The 19,819-nt window shown below is 47.6% G+C and overlaps 1 protein-coding gene across 5 annotated transcripts in view; it reads left to right on the top strand.

Moving 5' to 3' along the window:
* The first annotated feature begins 2,229 nt into the window (after nucleotides 1-2,229).
* PLA2G4A (phospholipase A2 group IVA) overlaps nucleotides 2,230-19,819 on the top strand; it is a 70,339-nt gene continuing 52,749 nt past the window's right edge. The window contains exons 1-5 of one of the 5 annotated variants that reach the window (XM_048313004.1): nucleotides 2,409-2,512; nucleotides 11,340-11,440; nucleotides 14,855-15,015; nucleotides 18,312-18,414; nucleotides 18,569-18,720. In XM_048313004.1, coding sequence (XP_048168961.1) covers nucleotides 18,688-18,720 — 33 coding nt within the window. In that variant the 5' untranslated portion in view covers nucleotides 2,409-2,512; nucleotides 11,340-11,440; nucleotides 14,855-15,015; nucleotides 18,312-18,414; nucleotides 18,569-18,687. Of the gene's footprint in view, nucleotides 2,307-2,405; nucleotides 2,513-11,339; nucleotides 11,441-14,854; nucleotides 15,016-18,311; nucleotides 18,415-18,568; nucleotides 18,721-19,819 lie in introns of those variants that run through there. The other 4 variants (XM_048313009.1, XM_048313008.1, XM_048313006.1 and 1 more) reach the window with 4 other exon arrangements.

Below are 19,819 nucleotides of genomic sequence, written 5' to 3'. Positions count from 1 at the left end.
CAGAGCTGTGCCAGGGAGACACTGGAGCAGGAGGACCCCCAGGAATGTGGCTCACACCTGCCCTGGGCACTTAGGGTCACCTCTGAGCTCTGGGAACTCTGCTCTTCTTGTGCTCAGCAGGGCATCTCTTGGACACTTCAAATCAGTACAGTTGAGGGATTTAGAGCACAGACAAGGGGGTCAGACCCTCAGCCTTGCTGGTCCATCCCCAGTCAAAGGGGAAAGGGTAACTAACTCGATGAGAACAATTTTATTAATGCTTTTGTCATCTCTACATCTCTCCAGACCAACACTGAGCTCTTCTGACACATTTCAGCGTCCTTTCCTACCAAGAGACGAGGTGGTCTTCAGACAGTGGTTGACGTGGAAGACAAAAGGACCCAAATAATGGCACCATCATGAGTTCACTGCATTTTTCTGGTTAATGTTCCCTCAAATGGGCACAATGAGGACGTGGAGGAGGAGGCTGCCACATCAAACAGGCGCTTTCTGAGCTGGCAGTCCTAGGCTGGCTTTCTAAACATAAACTCGCCCTTCTTTGTGACAGCCCTTACAGGGCAGCACTACCCTGCATTTTTCCCTCACAAATGAGACAGACCACTGGGTCATCAGTAGTGGCCAGAGTGGCTCAGTCCCTCAGTGCATCACAGCAGGGGACCAGTAAGATGATGGAGAAAATGAGGTTTCTGGCTTGCTTTGTGCCAAGGAGTGGCTTGCTGTCCTCTAATTGTGGCTACTGCTTTGCCAGACACTGAGGAACTTGGTTAATACAATGTGAATGCCACCTACGTGCCCCTCACTTGTGGAACAGTATCCTTTGGTTTGCTGCACTTTGAGGAGGTCTCGGCTGAGTCATTTAAGCTTTTTCTTCCCCCCTTTATCTTTGCTTTTTTATGACCATGTTTTTCAAAGAAGTGAGTTCCAATTTAGGCACTGAGTTTGTGCAAAGCCCCAGTGTAAAAATGGGTCTTTGGAAAGAGCTTGACGTCAGTGTGGAAGTGAAACTCAGTCTCGTCTTTTGGTGTGTCTGGAGAAGAACTGGTGTCTTTGAGAGGTGTCACGTTGAGAGTGCAAGTTATGGGCGAGCAGCAGCTGAGGTTTGAGCCTGTCAGATTCTCCCCCTGACTCACTGTGAAGTCCAAAAGCCCAGGTGGCAAATACCTTTCTGGGTGTTAAACAAAGGATCATAGAATCATGCAATAGTTTGGGTTGGAAGTTTAAGTTTCATCCAGTCCCACCCACTGCCACGGGCAGGGATGCCTTCCACTGTCCCAGGCTGCTCCAAGCCCCGTCCAACCTGGCCTTGGACACTTGCAGGGATCCAGGGGCAGCCACAGCTTCTCTGGGCACCCTGTGCCAGGGCCTCAGCACCCCCACAGGGAACAATTCCTTCTTAATCTAAACCTGCCCTCCTTCAGCTTAAGGCCATTCCCCCTTGAGCAGGAAACGATGCAGCAAATAATACAATGCAATTTAGACATATATTTCATTTAGACGTATTTCAAAACACCTCAATTTTAAGTCCATTAAAGCAAAACAGAAAAAATGTGAATGAATGGAAGAGAATGTTACGGTCTTTAATCATCACAAAGGGCAAAATTGATAGAATCAATAGTGACTCGAAATTCCACTTTTTAGATGGAAGTGTAAACGTGGACCAAAGGGAACTGAGTGATCAAGCAACACCTTGGTGGACCTGGCCGAGGTTCACAGGGCAGTCACTGCTGTTTCAACACTCATCCTTTCAAAGACAAGAGTCAGTAAGTGAAAGTGTTACACCTGCAAATGTTCGCGAGGTACTTGCAGGGAAAGAAAGTGTTTTGTGGTCACACCTGCTGAATCAAACACCTTGCGGAAGGCATATTCCCACAGGAACACCCACCGCCGCCGCGACAGCGAGGGTTTTTTAAAGCAAGGGATATTTTAATGCAATTTCCATTTATTTGATTACAATTTTCTGTCACATCAGTCGTTCGCTCCGGCTCCGGCCGAGCGCTGCCCGCCCGCCCTTCTCCCCACGGCAGCGCCCAGGGCTCCTCCGTCCCCCTCGGCCCGGTCACCGCAGCGCCCGGAGGGACAGAGCCACCACAGCCCCACCGCTGTCCTCCTCAGACCCCCTGTGCCCTCTCCCACCCGCTGCTCCCCCTGACGCTCCCTGTCCCCCTCACATCCCCTGTCCCCCACCAACCCAGGCCAGCGCCGGGATCCTCCTTAAGAGGCGGCGGCGGCGGCGCGGGCCCCTCCCCACCCGGAGCGCGGAGCCGCCCGCGGCGGGAGCGGGACGCGCCTGGCGGAGCCCGGCAGCCGTAAGCGCGGGGTGGGAGCGGGGGCAACGCGGGGTGGGAGCGGGGCCGGGCGCGGCTGGAGCGGCCGCAGGGCGGGCGAGGAGCGGCGCCGGGGCCGGTGCGGAGCCGCCCCCGCGGCGGGACAGGACGGGCCGGGCCGGGGCCGGCGGAGCCCCCGCGGGGAACGGTCCCTGTGAGGACACCCCCGGCCGCGAGGGCTCCGAGAGGTACGGGGGAGGCAGCGCGGGGGGAGCGGGGTGGGAGCGGGACCGCGGGGTCCCTGCACAGGTCCCGCAGCTCCGTCCCCAGCCGGGGCCGTCCCCGCGGCTGGCACCGGCACGGGCACCGGCGGTAAAGCAGTCGGCCGTGGGAGCTGTGGGGAAGTGCGGCAGGGCGGCTGCAGAGGGAACATTTCGCAAAATGCCTGCGAGAACAGCTTTTCTCTTGGGTCTGATGTGAGAGAAATGCCTGTAAGAGTTCCTGGCCACAGCCTTTAGCAGGTTCCTGTTCGTTTACGTTGGTGTGATCATGGACCAAAACCGCGGAATGGTTTGGGTTGGGAGGGACCTTAAAGCCCATCCAGTCCCAACCACTGCCACGGGCAGGGACACTTTCCACTATCCCAGGTTGCTCCAAGCCCTGTCCAACCTGGCCTGGAACACCCTGGTTTTCATGGTGGTTCCGTGTGCCTCTTTGGGACCCGGCTCCCGCACTTAACAGGTGCAGGGTATTTGCCCTGTCCGGCCTCTGGCCCGTCCTGCTGCACCAGTGCAGAAGCTGCCGCCTCAGTGGTGGGACCAGTTCCTGTGCTGGTGGTCGTGCTCCCCAGCAGCTCAGGGTTTGCACTGGGGTTTGTCCCCTTCCCTGGGGAACTGGTGTGAGCTGGGGCTGCCCAGAGCTTGTCCACAGGCACCTTGTGCCTTCCCTTTGGGGAAAATCCCTTCGGCTGCCTGAACTGCTGAGTGTGGAACTTGCCATGTGGATGATGGGATGCAGACTCCCGGTTAAAGCTCCAACCCCAAGGGAGGAGCAGTGGTGTGGGTAGGACCTTAACTGCAGTGGATGTTCCTGGCAGAAGATGCTGTTCCGCACCTCAGTAGGGTGAGATGCACGTGAAACTATTGATGCATGGGATCAGCTGCTTTGTGGTTACCAAGAGTTGTTCAGCCTGCTCAGGATTCCAGACAGAAAACATGAATCTAAAATTAACGTGCTTATTTTAGTTCCTTTTTGTTAGTGAGAGGTTTTCAATATACAGTGTAGAGATAAGTGCTCTTCTAGCACTGTTGTCTCTCCAAATCTCCACGTTGGCCCTGTCCACCTTTCTGCACTCTCTTGTTCCCCTATGGTGGGGATCCATAACAAAAGAGAAATGCAAATATTGATTTATGCTCAAATCCCATCAATGCATCTCCTCCTGCATGGCCAGTCAATCTGCACTGGGAAAACACCAGTTTGACTCTTGGCACCAAGTGCTGTTTATGATTTGTTTTTCTTAAAAAAATTAGAGGAAAAACCAAAAAAAACAAAACAAAACGGGGAGGAAAAGAAAAGTTATCCAATGCTGCTGCGTCACTAGGGTTGCATACTTGATTTCATTTTAACTTGAATATGTTCCACTGAACATTGTTATCATGGGTATAATTTTCATGACACTTTGAATAGGTTGCTTTTGCCAGTTGGCCTAAACCAGCTAGTATGAGAAATATTTCAGGTTTTGCCTTAGTTTTTCCCTTCAGTTCGTGAATTTTCATCCTACAGAGGGGAAAAATAATGAGCTTGGGGTGAGCACTGAGTATTTCCCTCAGAGGTATTCCTGCAAAGCCATTGAGCAAACTTCACTGACACTTTGGATAACCTCAGTTCTTCCTGACAATGTTGAGGGCCAAACCCAAGTGCAATGCAGCAATGACCTTCCAGATGCACATTGCTGCAGGAATAACAGGAATGGCTCTGTCGGAGTGTTTGAATTGATGTGCAACATCCAGGCATGTGGCAACTTCAGTGACTTCCATGTAGGCTGGAACAGGACAGCGTTGGCAGTGGAACTGGAGACTTGGGAACTGTGAATTCGAATCACGTGAAGTTAATTGAATGGCTTGGGCTGGAAAATACCAGGGATAGAAGCAAGCAGCATCCAGAGAAGGTGTCTCCCCCTTGTACCCAGAAGTTCAAGTATATGAGAACTGACTACAAAATATGAGAAAATACTTAGTTTTCCATGGCAAATTTCTAGCTCAAGAGGTAAAAGCTCCGAGTGTTGTATGGTCTGTGGTGAATGTGTGGAGTTGAGAGATTAAATTCCGATTTACTTTTTACCTGACACATAACACTGCTGTGGAGCAGAGTGTCCCTATCCTTCAGGGCAGTTCCGAGGAGGGGGAGTGGTCTTGGGGGAGCAAAACTGAATTCTTAACTAATTGTTTAGTTGACATTGATGAGCAAGTACCTGTCAAAAATATTGGTGCCTTACAGTCTGGACATCATTTAAGCAATAAGAGCAGGTCCTTCCCTACAGCTCTGGTTCAGCTAGGGATTCAGCTTCCAGTTAAGGCCTGGGGGCCACTCAGGAGACACACTTTTAAACTGAGTTTGCAACCAGTCTGGTTTTATTTCATTTGTCTTTTTCTAAACAGAAGCTCCACATAATTTGTGGAAGGATTTCTCTTTGATTTCATGGGAACAGGCAGCAGGATCTTGCTGCAAGGTGATGAACTCTTGTCTGTGTTTGCTGTGGCACTGTGATATAACTGTGTCTTTCTCAGTAGTCTGAAAAACAAATCCCAGAACCTGCCTTGGTAATGGAAATTACCTCATCACTGCCCTAGGTTATAATAACGTGATGTAGTAACAGAATACTTTCAAAAGAATTCTTCCTTTTTTAAAATAAGAAAAAAAGCAGCCCCTCACCACCTTGGTATTCAGACTTTCCTGAATGTTTTCATTTGCTGTTTACCTCAGAGAGATGACCCAAATTTCCTGACTGTACCAATTTCCAGTAGCCTGTGTGTCAACGTCTGGAGCAGAGTTACTCAGCTCATGAGGCAGGGATGGGAGGTGGGCTCTAGGACAAGGGAGAGTGGTCCCCAAAGCAGGACCAAACAAAGCATCGAGAAGCTTCCAATATTATTATATTTTTTTAAAACAGATTATGGGAGAAGTAAAAGGAAGTAGTGAGCATTTAATCTTTTCTCTAATCTTTAAAAGTGAAAAATATTGTGGCAATAACTGCAAGTGAGAATTCTTGGACATTTTTAGGAATTTCAATTAGTTCTCCAGCTTGAACACATTGTGGAGGTGTCCGAGGCCAGCTTGGACGGGGCTTGGAGCAAAGTGGGCTAGTGGAAGTTGTCCCTGCCCGTGGCAGGCGTGGGGCTGGATGGGCTTTAAGGTCCCTTCTGGGATTCTGTGGCGTTATATAGTATGACCTAGTTCCTGTAAAAAATAAACCCACAGTGTTGGTGAGGGGAAAACATCAACCATATATTGATAGTTGTACAGATTTGATTCATTTTCTCACGGGTTCATTATGGGCTGTCAGCAGTGGTTTTTCCTCAGCCTGTGCTGGTCCTGTCTCAGCTGGCAGCTGTGCTAGGGGGACACAGACACTGCAGCTTTTCTCCCAGAACGTTTTCCTTTCCCAGAGAGTGGGTTGTGGGGATGACACTTCCATCTCAGTTCATGCTTTTGCTGCGTGCTGGGAATTCCAAGATTCTCAGCACGTGTAGGGAAGGACGTTTTTAGGATCTAGACTGACAAACAGCTGGAGTAGGAGTCAGTGTGGGAGTGTCCCAGACTCTTAAAGTGATCCCTGGAGGAAAAACAGGTGCTTCCATGATAAAATCCATGTGATTCTAAAGAGAGATCCCCCAGAGCACAGGGATGATGTGCTGGGAGTGCCCTTTGCTCTGTGCGAGGGGCAGAGTCCCTGGGGATGGTGTTGTAGCTGGAATGAGTGGATCCTGCCTGTGGTCTCTGAGCTGGGCTGCTGTCCAAGCCCTCTTTAATTGTGATGGTTAATCTCCTTCCAGATGAGTGGTAGCATGGGTAACTTGGAGAGAAAGATACAGAGCTGCTTTTTCTCCTGATAAAAACATTGCTTCAGCTTAGGATGCTGAAAGTGTATTTTTCAAAGTACAGCTTAGCCTGCAAACAAAAATCTTTGTTTTTCCGTCTTCCCAGCTTCCCTAAATATTTAGGGAAAATTTAGGAAGGAGACAGAAAATACAGGGTCAAAAGCTTCCACATACACAAGTTCTGAACTATTTGAGATGTATCAGTCACCTGTGTGTTTTTATGGTTACCTGATAGTAAAGCTGTTGAACTGACTCATCTTTTATATTCATCTTGTATTTTCCTTAGAATGATTTCAGCATAAATCAGTAAGACTCTTAATTTCTTTTCCTACTAGTAATATCAGTGCTCATATCCTTTGCCAAGATGTTTAGGAATGTGCAGTTCTGTAATAAATGATCCTTTTATATTTACTGGGATTATAAAGGCCCTTGCTTGTGCACACACAGAGATCTTACAGTAAGATCTGTACAAGTATGTATTTCTTGTGGTAAGTGGCAGTCCCAGCCCCCAAGGAATTGCATTTTATTAAACATGTATGAAGGACAAGACTGGTAACTGGAATGTTGGAATAGATGGAGCTGATGGAGTAAGAATTGGATGCACATGTCCAGGCTGTCTCATCCCATCTGCTCCAGTATGGCCTTGGCCATACTATTAAATAGAAAGATTTGGCCTTACAGGTTCGGTGCGAGATTACTTTTGATTTGGTGATGCTTTTTTCCCCCCCCTCCCCACTACCATGTCTATTTCTCAAGGGTAGAGAGATTATAAATAGGGTTTGATTCCTAAAACTGTGTTACTCATGCATTTAACTTACTGCACTGTCAAATGGATGCTAAAAACAAATGTCCCCAAGCAGAGGTTTCATTCTGTCCCATCTCAGGGGAAAGCAAACAGCACCTGTGGGTGATTGCACTGAACAGGGAGCAGCTCTGGCTGGGGCATGCTCGATCACTTTGCATGCTCCATCCCAAAAACTGTGCCTTTGGACCCCAGATGCAAAACTGGAGCTCTATGCAAAGCCAGCAGCTGCTGCCTCATCTGGCAGTCCTGGGAGAAACAGCACAAAACTACATTTTGGGGAGAAGGTGGTTGTAAACCGGTGGAATGTAACTGAGTAGAAGCTTTCTGGTTGATTGCCTTGTGCTCTGTTTTTCAAAACTGGCCTATAATGGAGAATTTTAAGACTTTTGAGGCGCATCTGTTCTTTAATTTCATAAATATGGGTGTATGTTAAGTGAACATTGCAACAGTGGCCATCTCTTGTCCTAGATAATTTCTATAAAATACAGAACCAACTGTTCATGTGCTGCTGTTCTGTTTGAATCCTTTTCCTTCTTAATCCACAGAGAATGGATAAAGAGTTTCTAACCACAGAACTGAGTGTAACACCCCTTTATCTCCTGATAAGGGCAGGACTCTGTAAATTTCACAAACCTGGTGTTTGGGGACTGTTGTATTGTGAAGAGAATCTAGTTCTCCCCATGTAACCACAGCCCTACAGCTGTGACTTAAGGACAGTGCTGGTGAAAAACCTGCCACAAAAGGGAACCGGAGCTTGCTAAGAGGAGGGTGCTGGGAAGCAGGTCCTGGTTTCTCTAAATCTGGTGTATTTTTAGGGGGTTTTGTTTGTTTCAGGGACGATACTCTCAGACTCTCTGCTTTTCCCAGGCACTGTGAGGTGACCTTAAGGAGCTGCTGTGAAGCCTGTGCTGATGGTAATGAGAACCAGCTCTTTGCTAATGGCAAAGCCTGCCAACATCTTGCATTTCTCTGGCATTTTCCACTTGGAATAGCACATGTCCACACAGGCTTTCTTGATGAGTGATTACATTCAGCTGGGACATGCTTCCAAGTGTTATTTTGCTTTTGATACTTAAATTCCTTTTTCCAAGAATCCCAAATTCGTTAACTCAGTGTGTTATTCAGTGAGCTCTTCAACTCCCCTGTGGCCTGGAGAACACAGGTTATATTTTTATAAGGGTGTTTTTGATATAGAGAAAATTAGATTGGCTATTAGGAAGAAATCCTTCCCTATGAGGATGGGGAGGCCCTGCCACAGGGTGCCCAGAGAAGCTGTGGCTGCCCCTGGATCCCTGGAAGTGTCCAAGGCCAGGTTGGATGGGGCTTGGAGCGCCCTGGGACAGTGGAAGGTGTCCCTGCCCATGGCACAGGGTTGCACTGGATGGGCTTTAAGGTCACTTCAAATCCAAACCTTCTATGATTCTGTGAAATTAAATGGCTTCTTCCGAGGCATTAAGTCAAATCCGAATCAAAATCACCATCTGAAAGGAATGCTGTGTGCAGGGAAAGTTGTTCTCCCACAGCTGAGAGTGACCTTTACTGGCCACTTAGTGGCTGTTTACATTTAACTGCTGTTTTGGGTATAAATGGGGTTAAACTCTTCCCCCAAAGAGTTTTATTTAAACTGATGTCATTTTCTTCTGACAGCTTAGTGCTTTGACAAATTGACATTTTCTTTACAAAAAGTCTTCTTGAAAAGTGCTCAAACACCTGTGCTATATAATCTCTGCCCTGTAACGTGTCAGTCATTTCCCTTTTACCACAGAGCCAACACGTCCATGGGTGTTTAATATGCTGAGAGAGCGTTTGAGTTGGCAAAGGAGGTAGTAAGCCCTCGGTGTCTTAAGAAATAGTTAAATTAGAAGCTTAGGTAGTTTGGTAAGAGAGTAGTCATAGTTCATTTAAGTTTCCTGAACCAATCCTCTGTGCCTCAGAGAGAAGCATGAAAGTCCCCCTTGTGTCCCTGATTTTGCAAAGCTCTTTTAACAAGGGGATATGTAAATTTGGGGTTTCTTCCTCCCTTTTTCTTTTGAAGTCATCGTTTGTGGCTCCTTAGTGACTGAGAATTATTGTGTCACACTCCTGAAGGCCATGTTTAAGTTGCTGTGTTTTTATGGGTTGTGTTAGTTCTGTGGTTTTTTTCTGCTTTATGTAACCACTGATGGAATTAACCTTCTGGTACTGGCAGAATCACATTACAGTAAAGAGAAAATTATTTGTTTTTTGCTTATGATAGAGAAAATTTTCCAAGAGTTGTATAAAGATGTTATTTCCAGTTTTAATCTATCTCCAAAGCCTTAGTTGGGAATGTTCGGCATCAGTTTGTTTCGGCTTCAGTCCTTCCCTTCATCCTCTCAGGGCTTGGCTGTGTGAATAACAGTTACCTAAAAATGAAGTGGCACCTGATTCAAAGCTTTTTTCCTAAATCAGCAGGGGTGGCACTGGAGCTCATGCCACAGCTCAGCGTTTTCACTGTTGGCATTCTGAATCCATCCGAAATGGTGGGGCAGAAAATTGAAGCCCTTGGAAAAGAGCAGGAGCACGGCCTTGTTGGCTGGGCAGGGCTGGCAGAGCCGCCCAGGGAACAGAGAGCTTGGGGAAGTTGTGAGAGCCACAGCACAGAAAGAGGAAGCCCAGGAAGAGGCAGTGAGGCACTGCTCCCAGTGTGGTCTCCGGGCAGGAAGGTGCCACTGCTCACCCTCTCCAGCAGGACAGGAGGGTGGAGCAGAGCCCAGCCAAGGCTTGTGGAGAAAGTCAAATCCCCTGAGCAAATCTTTGCCAAAATGAGGTTGCCTTCAAACACAAGCTGGAAGCTCAGGAGCTGCTTGCTCCTGAGAAGTTGTGGCTGCCCCAACCCCGGAAATGTCCAAGACCAGTGTGGACAGGGCTTGGAGCAACCTGGGATAGTGAGTGGCATCCCTGTGGGTGGAGTGAGATGGTCTTTAAGGCCCATTCCAGCCCAAACCGGTCTGGGATTCTGTGTAACAGCTCAGATCCAGGGCTGAAGGTCTGCTTGGCCAGAGGCTTGGCTGTGTGGAGCTAGGTGGGGTTTGCTCCAGGTCTGGCTTTGCTCAGCAGCCAAGGGTTGGATACAAGACAAAGACCACTGTTATGGAAGTACTTAATCTCTCCTCTCAAAAATATAATATATGCGTTGGGCATGTCTATGTTTGTCTTTGTGTGTAAAACATATATTTATGTTACTTACTCAGACTCCAGCTTGTCAATAGCCATAAAATATTTCCATATAAATTTTACTTGCAGCATTTAAAGAGGCTGAAAAATGCCAGCATCAGAAGTTTGTTCATGACTACTTTTACTAGAAAGTCCAGACAGATTTCCTTGAGTCACTCCAACTTTGTCATGCTTTAAGTGCCGTAGAGACCAAAGGAAGTGCTGCACAATTGTCCCCTTCGCTGCAGACGATGACCAGAGCTCGTGTTTGGAGTGAGGAGCCCAAAACCAGAAAGCTGAGTCACATTGTGCAGACATGACGAGTGGGAGATGACAAAACACACCTTGTGTGTGCAGCCCTTCCTCCAGCCTGGCAGTGCCAGCAGCCTGGGTGTGCTGGCCGGGGCTACAGCCTGTGCCAAAATGCCAGGAAATCCCCAAAGTTGATACCAATTGAACTGAAAAAAAGTGAAACAGATATTGAAAGGAAATATTGACCTTATGTTCAGCTAAATTTGTTTTGCGTGCGTTACCTGACCAGAAGTCTGCTGTTAATTTTACCAGCTCTTTCCGTTTTTAGCTGGTTTTGTTGGTTTTTTGTGTGAAACCACTGCATAACTGTAGTGCAGAAGGACTGTCAGCTGCAGTTGAAGCCTGAGTGGATCAGGCACCTTTGCATGTTGGTTTCTTCCCCCAAAACCCCATAAATACTTAAATAAAAGGTAATTCTAATGTTTTCCCTAGAGTTTTTGTTTTTAAACCATTCCTACTTTACAGCAGGGAAGCAAAAGAAGGGGAATGAAGGCGTGGACAAGTTAAAGATATGTAAGAACCAAACCCTTGTGATTTCAATGAAATCTTTAAAAGACGTTGGCCCAGAAATACTTAGAAGTTGGCTGAGGTCAATGCTGTCCCCAAGGGACAGGGATGGATTTGGAATGAGATTTTTGGAGGCTGATTCTAGACCTCTAAATCATGCAGCAACAGTTCTTTCCACAGTACCAGTGAGGCTTCTGGAAGGGGAATCCTGAGCTTTTGGCAGGCAGCAACTCTTGACCACAGTGCAGCAGAGCAAGTGGAAAGTTTTGCCAATGCTCCAGGTAAGAAAGAAATGCAGGGGAGGTTTTTTCCTTCCTTCCCCCCTTCACATGTGCTTTAAAGGAACATAGTCAAGAAAAAGCTCTGCCCGGTCAGGTGTTGCAGTTGAGATGTCTATCATTTAATTTTAGGAGTTCTTGCATAAGTGTTTGCATTCCTGGCAAGACTTTGGAAGCTGCCACTGGCAGTGAGTTTTTCCATTTCAGAGAGCCTGGCTCTAGGTTCTTGGGGCACCCAGTATCTCAGCATTCAAGTGCGAGCCTTAAGCTGGGCTTCCAAAAGTGAAAATACCTTTAAACAAATAACTGCCAAACATCTCTGGAAGTGTCCAAGGCCAGGCTGGATGGGGCTTGGAGCAACTTGGGGTAGTGGAAGGTGTCCCTGCCCATGGCAGGGGATGGCACTGGATAGGCTTTAAGGTCCCTTCCAACCCACTTCATTCCAGGATTATATGATGAAAAGTTTAACTGTGGAATAAGTAGTTTCCAAATTCCTAATGTACAGAAATGCTGGGCATTTTTCCATCTGCTTTTCCTAATTGCACTGTGCTCGTAGTAAATTACCTGCAGAGATGGTCTTGCAATGACACAAATTATAGGTGGACTTGAGTAGTACATTGTAATTGTTTTAGGTCTATATGCTAATAATTCTTTTTCATGGAACTTCCATCAGATTTTTCACATTCTTTGTCTCTTGGTCTTCTTGCTGGAAAACAAGTGAGCTGGTTCCCACATAAGCCTGACCCACACAGTGGGGATTACTGGTCAGCTGCCTGAGGTTTTTTCACCAGTTTTGAGACTCTGCCATCTAAACACTCTGCCTTGTGGCTTTGATTTCTGTAGGAAAGGATAGTGATTGTTGCCATTTTTAAAGAGTATTCTTGGCATCTCTCAGCTGAGCTTGTTTTTTTCCCTCTCAAGGCCGTTTTTTATTTCCAGTGCGATTTAAGTTGAAGTAAAATATGATGTTGGAGAACACTTATTTAAAGGTATTAACTCAATTTCATTCCTTGAATAGATGAACTCCTTACTTGGAATTCACTCGGTTCACGTTGAAATCCTTCTGTGAGTTTGCCGTACAGTGAGTTCACGTATGGCGACATGGGTTTTTCTCATAACCCCACAGGCTGTTGCAGCGAGTGGTTCTTGTTAAGATTCCTTTGCGTAAGCAGGATAATTGTAACATAAACCATTGTGCCCTGAATCAGTTGTCTCTTCCGCAGACCTAAAGATGGTGTCCATGGGGAAACTACAGCACTTGGCTGGGTTTTCTGTCCAGGGAACTTCCATGGCCCATGTGACACAGGTGTGGGTATTCAGGCAGAGATGCTTCCAGCCTCTTGAATATTCCTGTTGGGGAGGCCATTCCTTGCAGAATGTAAGATAGGGAGGATGTTTTTTTCTCTTGGATTGAATCCAGCCTAATTCAAGTTTATTAAAGGACCATGTCTGATGCCCCTGACTCCCCTGGCCTTGCCTCCTGTAACATGGAGTGTATCAGTGGCCTGATAATTCTGCGACTTCTGTCTTCCTCACTTTTGGCCTCTGAAGTAGCCTTTAGCACTAGAGAAGGTGATACTTTGAACTGGTGGTGATTGTTGGGACTTTTCCAGAGTTTCAGCCCTGCTAGAGTGTTTACAGCCCTCCTTCCACTGTTGCTGTGTCACCTATACTTTCAGTAATTCCTTACAGGCCAACAGGTCATCTTTAGAAAAAGATTCACTAGCTTTTCATCTATTACCTCCCCTATAGCAGGAAGTCAAATGTGGTTTCCAAATCTTAAAATCTCCTATCTAGCTATGCTGTGTCAACTTCCTTGATGAGCTTCACCCCACAGTGTCCCTCCAAAAATGTGGCACAAAGGTTGAGCTTTTTGCCGTTCTGCTCGGAATCCTTCCACCCACCCACGCTTCCTTAGCAAGGCATGGGGAGAGCAGTCATAGAACTACAGAGTCATTGGGGTTGGAAAAGGCCTGTGACCGATCCCCACCTTGTCAGCCAGATCAGAGCACTTCCCTGGACACCTCCAGCAATGGGGACTCCACTGTGGGTAGCCCGTTCCAATGTCTGACAACCCTTTCCATGAAGAAATTTTTCCTGATGTCCAACCTCACAGCCTGAGGCCGTTCCCTCTCCTCCTGTCCCTGTTCCCTGCGAGCAGAGCCCGACCCCCCCGGCTGCCCCCTCCTGTCAGGGAGTTGTGCAGAGCCACAAGGTCCCCCCTGAGCCTCCTTTCCTCCAGCCTGAGCCCCTTTCCCAGCTCCCTCCTCCCCCTCCCAGCCGCTCCTGGGGCTCCAGCCCCTTCCCCAGTCCTGTTCCCTTTCCTGAACACACTCCAGCCCCTCAAGGTCTCTCTGGCCATGAGGGCCCAGAACTGGACACAGCACTCGAGGGGCCTCAGCAGTGCCAGCATAGGGGACAGGCACTGCCCTGGGCCTGTGGCTGGAGCAGGGCTGGGACAGCCCAGTGACCATTGGCCTCTGGTCCGCCTGGACATACCTGGGCTCATTTTTAGGTTCTGTCCCCAGTACCCCCAGGGCCTCTTCCAGCTTTCCAGCCACTCTTCCCCTCAGCCTGGAGCTGCATGGGGCTGGGGTGACCCAAGGGCAGGACCCAGCACTTGTCCTTGTTGACCCTCATCCTGTTGGCCTTGGCCCATGGGTCCACTTGGCACATCAACAGAGCATCTACTTTTCCATTTGTGGTGGAAGTGGAGTGATGGGTGCTCTACATAGAGTCAGAGGTAATCCTTCCTCCTTGTGTGGGAAGCCCTAAATTAAGAAATAACATTACAGTGATTTTCCAGGATGCTGGGCAAAGTCATGTAGAAACAGCATATTTGTTATTTCTGTTATACAATCACAGGATCAATCTAACCAAATAAAATGCTGTAATCTGATTTGATAGAAATGGAGGGTGACATTCATACAAAAAGCCTGAGTCATTACTTAGCTTATTTTCTACCGTTTACTCTTCTCCTAATAGATTGAAAGTTAATGACTGTGCTGGTGAGTCACACTTATTATTTTAAAAATTTTTCGTGTCTTTGATTTTTGAAGAAGAATTGGACAGCTTGATATAAACAACCTCCCTCTAATGATTTTTCTTACACTCATGAGGACGTGTTCTGGTGATGATATTTGTATTGTGCTGTGTTTGCTCATTTTCAGAGCTTTTCCACTCAGTGAGACTAACTCTGGAGTAAGCTTGTGCTCAGCATGGGAAAAATCTCATTATTCTTATCTTTGATATATTCTGTATGATTGAATTACCTGTTTACTGAGTTTGAAAGTTTACTGAGAATGAAAATGTTGCAGTAATAATCTGTGTGTGTGTGTGTGTGTGTGTATAGCTTCTTTTTCTGAGTTGTTTTGTTACAGTCAGTCTTCCAAGACAATAATCCCTTCTCCACTTCAGTCTGTCACCTCAAGTGAGAAGGAGCTGAGATCACAGAAGTCTCTTGACTCAAGGAGGGATCCAGCTATCCACTGACAGCTTGGTACTGATGGCATCTGAAACTGTGCCTAGCCATGGAACACCCTTGTCCTGACAGAAGCAGAGTTCACTTTTGGGTGAAGGTGAGATTTAGGCATTTAAGGAAAGGCTGGCTCTTCATGACCAGGCTGAGATTTATGGCGCTTGGAGAAAGGGAAAGGCTGTCTCTCCATGACAGGGCCAAGCTAAAGTGTGGTCTGTTTGCTGTGTAGTTTGTAAACTTGGACATTGGCTAATAAAACAGTGAGAATCAGAGGGTCATGGAATGATTTGGGTTGGAAGGGAAATTAATGCCCATCTAGTCCCAACCCTAGCCGTGGCAGGGGCACCTTCTACTAGCCCAGGTTGCTCCAAGCCCCATCCAACTTGGCTTTGGACACTTCCAGGGATGGGGCAGCCACAGCTTCTTTAGGCACCCTGTGCACAGGGAAGAATTTCTTCTTTATGTCGCACCTAAATTTCCTCTCAGTCAGTTTGAAGCCATTCCCCCTACTCCTGTCACTACAATTCCTGATGCAGAGTCCCCTCTGGCTTCCTTGTAGATCCCTTCACATCCTGAAAGGCTGCTGGGAGGTCTCCACACAACCCTCTGTTCTCCAATTAACTTCATCTCTTTTTTGATTTCCTATAATATACAGTTAAACAGTCTGGCCAGCTTAATGTTGGTGGTGCTGTCTGTGAGGTGCTTTTCCTTTAGGAAGGAATGCTGTCAGCCCCGGCAACAGCGCAGTCACAGATGGTGTGATACCACCAGATATCAGGGAAACAAAACAATCTCTGTTGGTACTATCAGAGTGTCCTTGAAGATGTGTTTAGAGGCACTGTTTCCCCTACATCTGCCAAGGGCTGGGCTCACCAGCTCCAGCTCAAGTGCAGGACTTTGTGTGTGCTTGCGATACAGCCCTGAATTAGTTACAGTCAGCCTGGGGAGGAAGAGGCTGAGGGCAGAGCTCACCAGGGGCTGCAGCTGCTCCCGAGGGGCAGCTCCAATCTCTGCTCTCTCTGACCAGGGACAGGACCCAGGGAATGGCTGGAGCGGTGCCAGAGGAAGGTTTTCCTTGATACTAGGAAAAGGTTCTTCCCCCAGAGGGTGCTGGGCACTGCCCAGGCTCCCCAGGGAATGGGCACAGCCCCGAGGCTGCCAGAGCTCCAGGAGCGTTTGGACACCGCTGCCAGGGATGCACAGGGTGGAATTGTTGGGGTGTCTGTGCAGGGCCAGGGGTTGGACTGGATGATCCTTGAGGGGCCCTTGCCACTCAGGACATTCTGTGATTCCATTAAGACTTTTCCATTAGGCTTTGTGGGATGGACAGTGTGTAGGTGAAGTGTTAAGCAAGATAATTTTGGGATCACAGCTTTATTTGCTGCAGATGTTTGCAGTGAACATTCTTCAAGACTTTCTTCACAGCTCTTGATGAGTATAATTGGGATTTCCTGCTAGTGCTGTATTTCCTGCTCTGCTGCCACACTGCAATTTTTAGATCTAGAAATGTCTTCGTGTGCTTTACCCAAACTCCATGGATAATGTAGTGTGAGTTTCCAGAGGGTGTGGTGTAATTAACTCATTTGAATTAAATCCACTGTAAGGGTTGTAAGTATTCAAGTCACTTAAATGTCTGCTTTCTCTTGAGATGTCCTGCTGCCTCTGGGAAGAGCATGGATCCCTGGGCCCCTGAAATGGCACCAGGGCCTGTGCTCGGGTACCTGCCTGTGTTTATCACATCCTGAGACACTGATTAACACAGCAAGCCAGGAGCTCCTATTTGGAGTCACATGGCATGGGCAGGGCTGGGATGTGCCGTACTGCTCGTTGGAGCTGTGTGGGAGCCCGGGATCCCAGGCTTCGTGTGTGGCACGGAGGTCTCCGTGCTCCCTGGCCCTGCTGTCCCCGCTGAGAGCCCTGCCTGTGGCCCATGCTCTGGGCGGGTGTTGGGATGCAGTTGCTGATGACGTGGTCGCATTTTTGTCCGCCTGCATGATCCTTGCCTCATCCAGCATGGAGGGCAGATGGCGCTTGGGGACTCATCCTGGCCCCGTAGCCAAAGAGACTGTTGTCTGCAGCACCACGAACGCGCTTCCTGCAGATGTTGAAACAAATGAGGCAGGGGGTTGTAGGGAGAGAGCATGATCTCATGTCTGAGCCAGTTGAGGGATCATCTGGGGAACTGGAACTCTGCCTTTAGGATGCAGGACATTAACTCGAACCAGGCTTTTCGTCCTGGGTCTAACCTGTTCTCTTATTTCCCCAGACAGAGCAGTATCCTTGGCTTGGTTTTGTGTATCCTCTCAAAACGAGCATGGTAGTTGGCTGTGCACTTAGGGGAAATGTGTATTTAAGGTTTTGCAAATTTCCTCTCCATTACGGTGATTGGGTAGCTCCTGTTGTTCCCTTTTCTGGATTGCCTTCCAGGCTGGCAGCAGTTCCTCCAGAACTGATATGGCTGGGCACGTTTACCACGATTCTCCAATGCTGAAGTCTTTCTTATTCACACTTCCTCAGATAAAAATGAATAAATAAAGCCAGGGTGATCCCTAGCCTCAAACTGTTGTTAGGGCTGATAGGAAGGGGTGGTCAGGCATGACTGGGAAGTGATGGAATCACTGTCCCTGGAAGTGTTCAGGAAACATGTGGGATGTGGTGCTTTGGGACATGGTTTAATGATGGACCTGGCAGTGCTGGATTAATGGTTGGACTTGATGATCTTGGAGGGCTTATCCAGCCTTAATAATTCAATGATTAAAGAAAGGATATTGTAATGTTCTAGTAATCATAAAGAAACTAAAGTTGTGTTATAATGCCTTCATGCAGTTGCTCAAGAGCAAAGATTTGGGAGTGACATAAATCATCATTTAGGGCTTATCCTGCCATTTCAGAATTGAGGATTAGGAATCATTCCCTCGAGAGCAAACCCCACATGGTGCTTTGTTTCTTTGAAATTTCTGCTGGTGGTTCAGGTCTGACTGTGGTCCAGCTGGATCTGAGAACTGATCCTGTCCAGCAGTTCCCAGGGTTTTTTAGAGATGCAGAAAGGAATAACCTCTGTTACTTTGATGCTTGAAAACAGTTCTGAAGTTGAAGGCCTCTGGTGGCCCCTGATCTTCACAGAGTGCTCAGAAAGCAGTGGCCTATGGAGAGCCTGTTGAAGTCCTGCCAGCTGGTTTGCAGTTTGCCCCTCGAAGCCTCTGGAGCATCTCCAGACAGCCGAGGTGGCTGGGAGGTTACACACAGCTCCAGCTGGAATTCCCTTCTCGGATTTACAGAGGGCAATATTGCTGCTCCTGCAGAGCTCACAATCCTAGCTAGGGTTGTAATGGGTGGAAGCATAAATACTACAATGTATTTAAGGAATAAATGTATTCCTTTCTTGTTTATCTGTAGAGCTGCTAGAAACACTGGGATGACTGGAATTTAAGAGACTTGATTCCTGCTCTTACCCTGAGGCAGAGGAAATAGGCACGAGAAATTTCTCCAGCTTGGACAGGTAAATACCTGTATCTCCATAGCTTATGTGAAATTAAGTTCTTGGTAAACAAACAAATAGTGGAAACCTTCCTAAAGAGTAGGAACTGATTTGCTCTGTAAAATACAGTTTAAAAGGAACAGATTAATTTTAATTATATCTTTTTCTTTATTAGAAAAAGGACCTTTCTGCTCTGAAAAAAGGGGAACTCTGCTCTGAAAAAAGGGGAAGCCTCTCTTGTGTGGGATTGAAATAGATACTTGGCAGTTGTCTTGAATAAAAACGAAGGCAAAAATGTCTATCATAGATCCTTATCAACACATTGTGGTAAGTAGCACTGAATCTTATATATATCTACACCATCTTCTCTGGTATCTACTGTCTTGTATAATGACTTCCCTGCTGGAAGTTACTCTCAATAAGCACGTATCACTGGAGTTATTACTATTTCCTTCAAGAAATGGTTGGTGTGTCTAGCTTTCTTCCTTACAGTGCAGTTTTGGGGCGGGGGGTTTTGTACTCTTTTCCTTTTCATTAGTATGAATGGAGGGATAAGTTGACAAGTTGGGATATTTAGATCTTAAACTGGTGTATATCAGTAATGTTGGTTCAAAGAGAATCCTCAGAATATATCGTGCAAACTCTGAGTGAGATGATCTGTGCCACTCAGCAGCACACTGTTCCCCTGCTTCCCTTCCTCCTGCTTTATTCCAGTGTTCCTGCTGCATCCTTGTCCCAGCTGTCACACCCTTGGGATGGCAGTGAGCCAATGGACATTCCTGAATGAGCAAAGACAAAAATTTCTTAGGGAGAAGTCCTTCCCTGTGAGGGTGGGGAGGCCCTGGCACAGGGTGCCCAGAGAAGCTGTGGCTGCCCCTGGATCCCTGGAAGTGTCCCAGGCCAGGTTGGACAGGGCTTGGAGCCACCTGGGCTAGTGGAAGGTGTTCCTGCCCATGGCAGGGGGTGGGGTGAGATGAGCTTTAAGGTCCTTTCCCACCCAAACCATTCTGGGATTCCATGGAAGGGTTAGAAAATCTGTTCTGTGCTGTTAGAACTGGCCCAAGGTGAGCTCAGCCTGTGGAGGTGTAGAAGTAGGGACAAGGGAAGTGGGAGTAGAACTGCCCTTCACGGGGCAAGCCCGTGGCTGCGCAGCCACTGACCACTGGGATGTTCACACGTAGCTGTGCTGGAAGTGAGTTTCCAAAGCAAACACTGGAACAGCAATTCCTGCCCAAGCTGAAATCTGGAGCCACGCTGGGCGTGTTCCTATCAGGGGCTTCTTGTAACAGCATCATGCTGACTGTAGCACCAGTGAGGTGTCCCCAGAAATAGCTGCCACACACTTGTCAGTGTTTTACGTGGCTAAAAATACTCCCTGAGCTTCCTAGAAGTGATCTCTTATCAGCCCTGTGGTTTGCGCCCCGTG

Source organism: Corvus hawaiiensis, chromosome 9 (genome assembly GCF_020740725.1).
Source record: "Corvus hawaiiensis isolate bCorHaw1 chromosome 9, bCorHaw1.pri.cur, whole genome shotgun sequence".
In the NCBI taxonomy this organism is placed as follows: Eukaryota; Metazoa; Chordata; class Aves; order Passeriformes; family Corvidae; genus Corvus; species Corvus hawaiiensis.
This window is presented reverse-complemented; position numbering and strand designations above follow the sequence as displayed.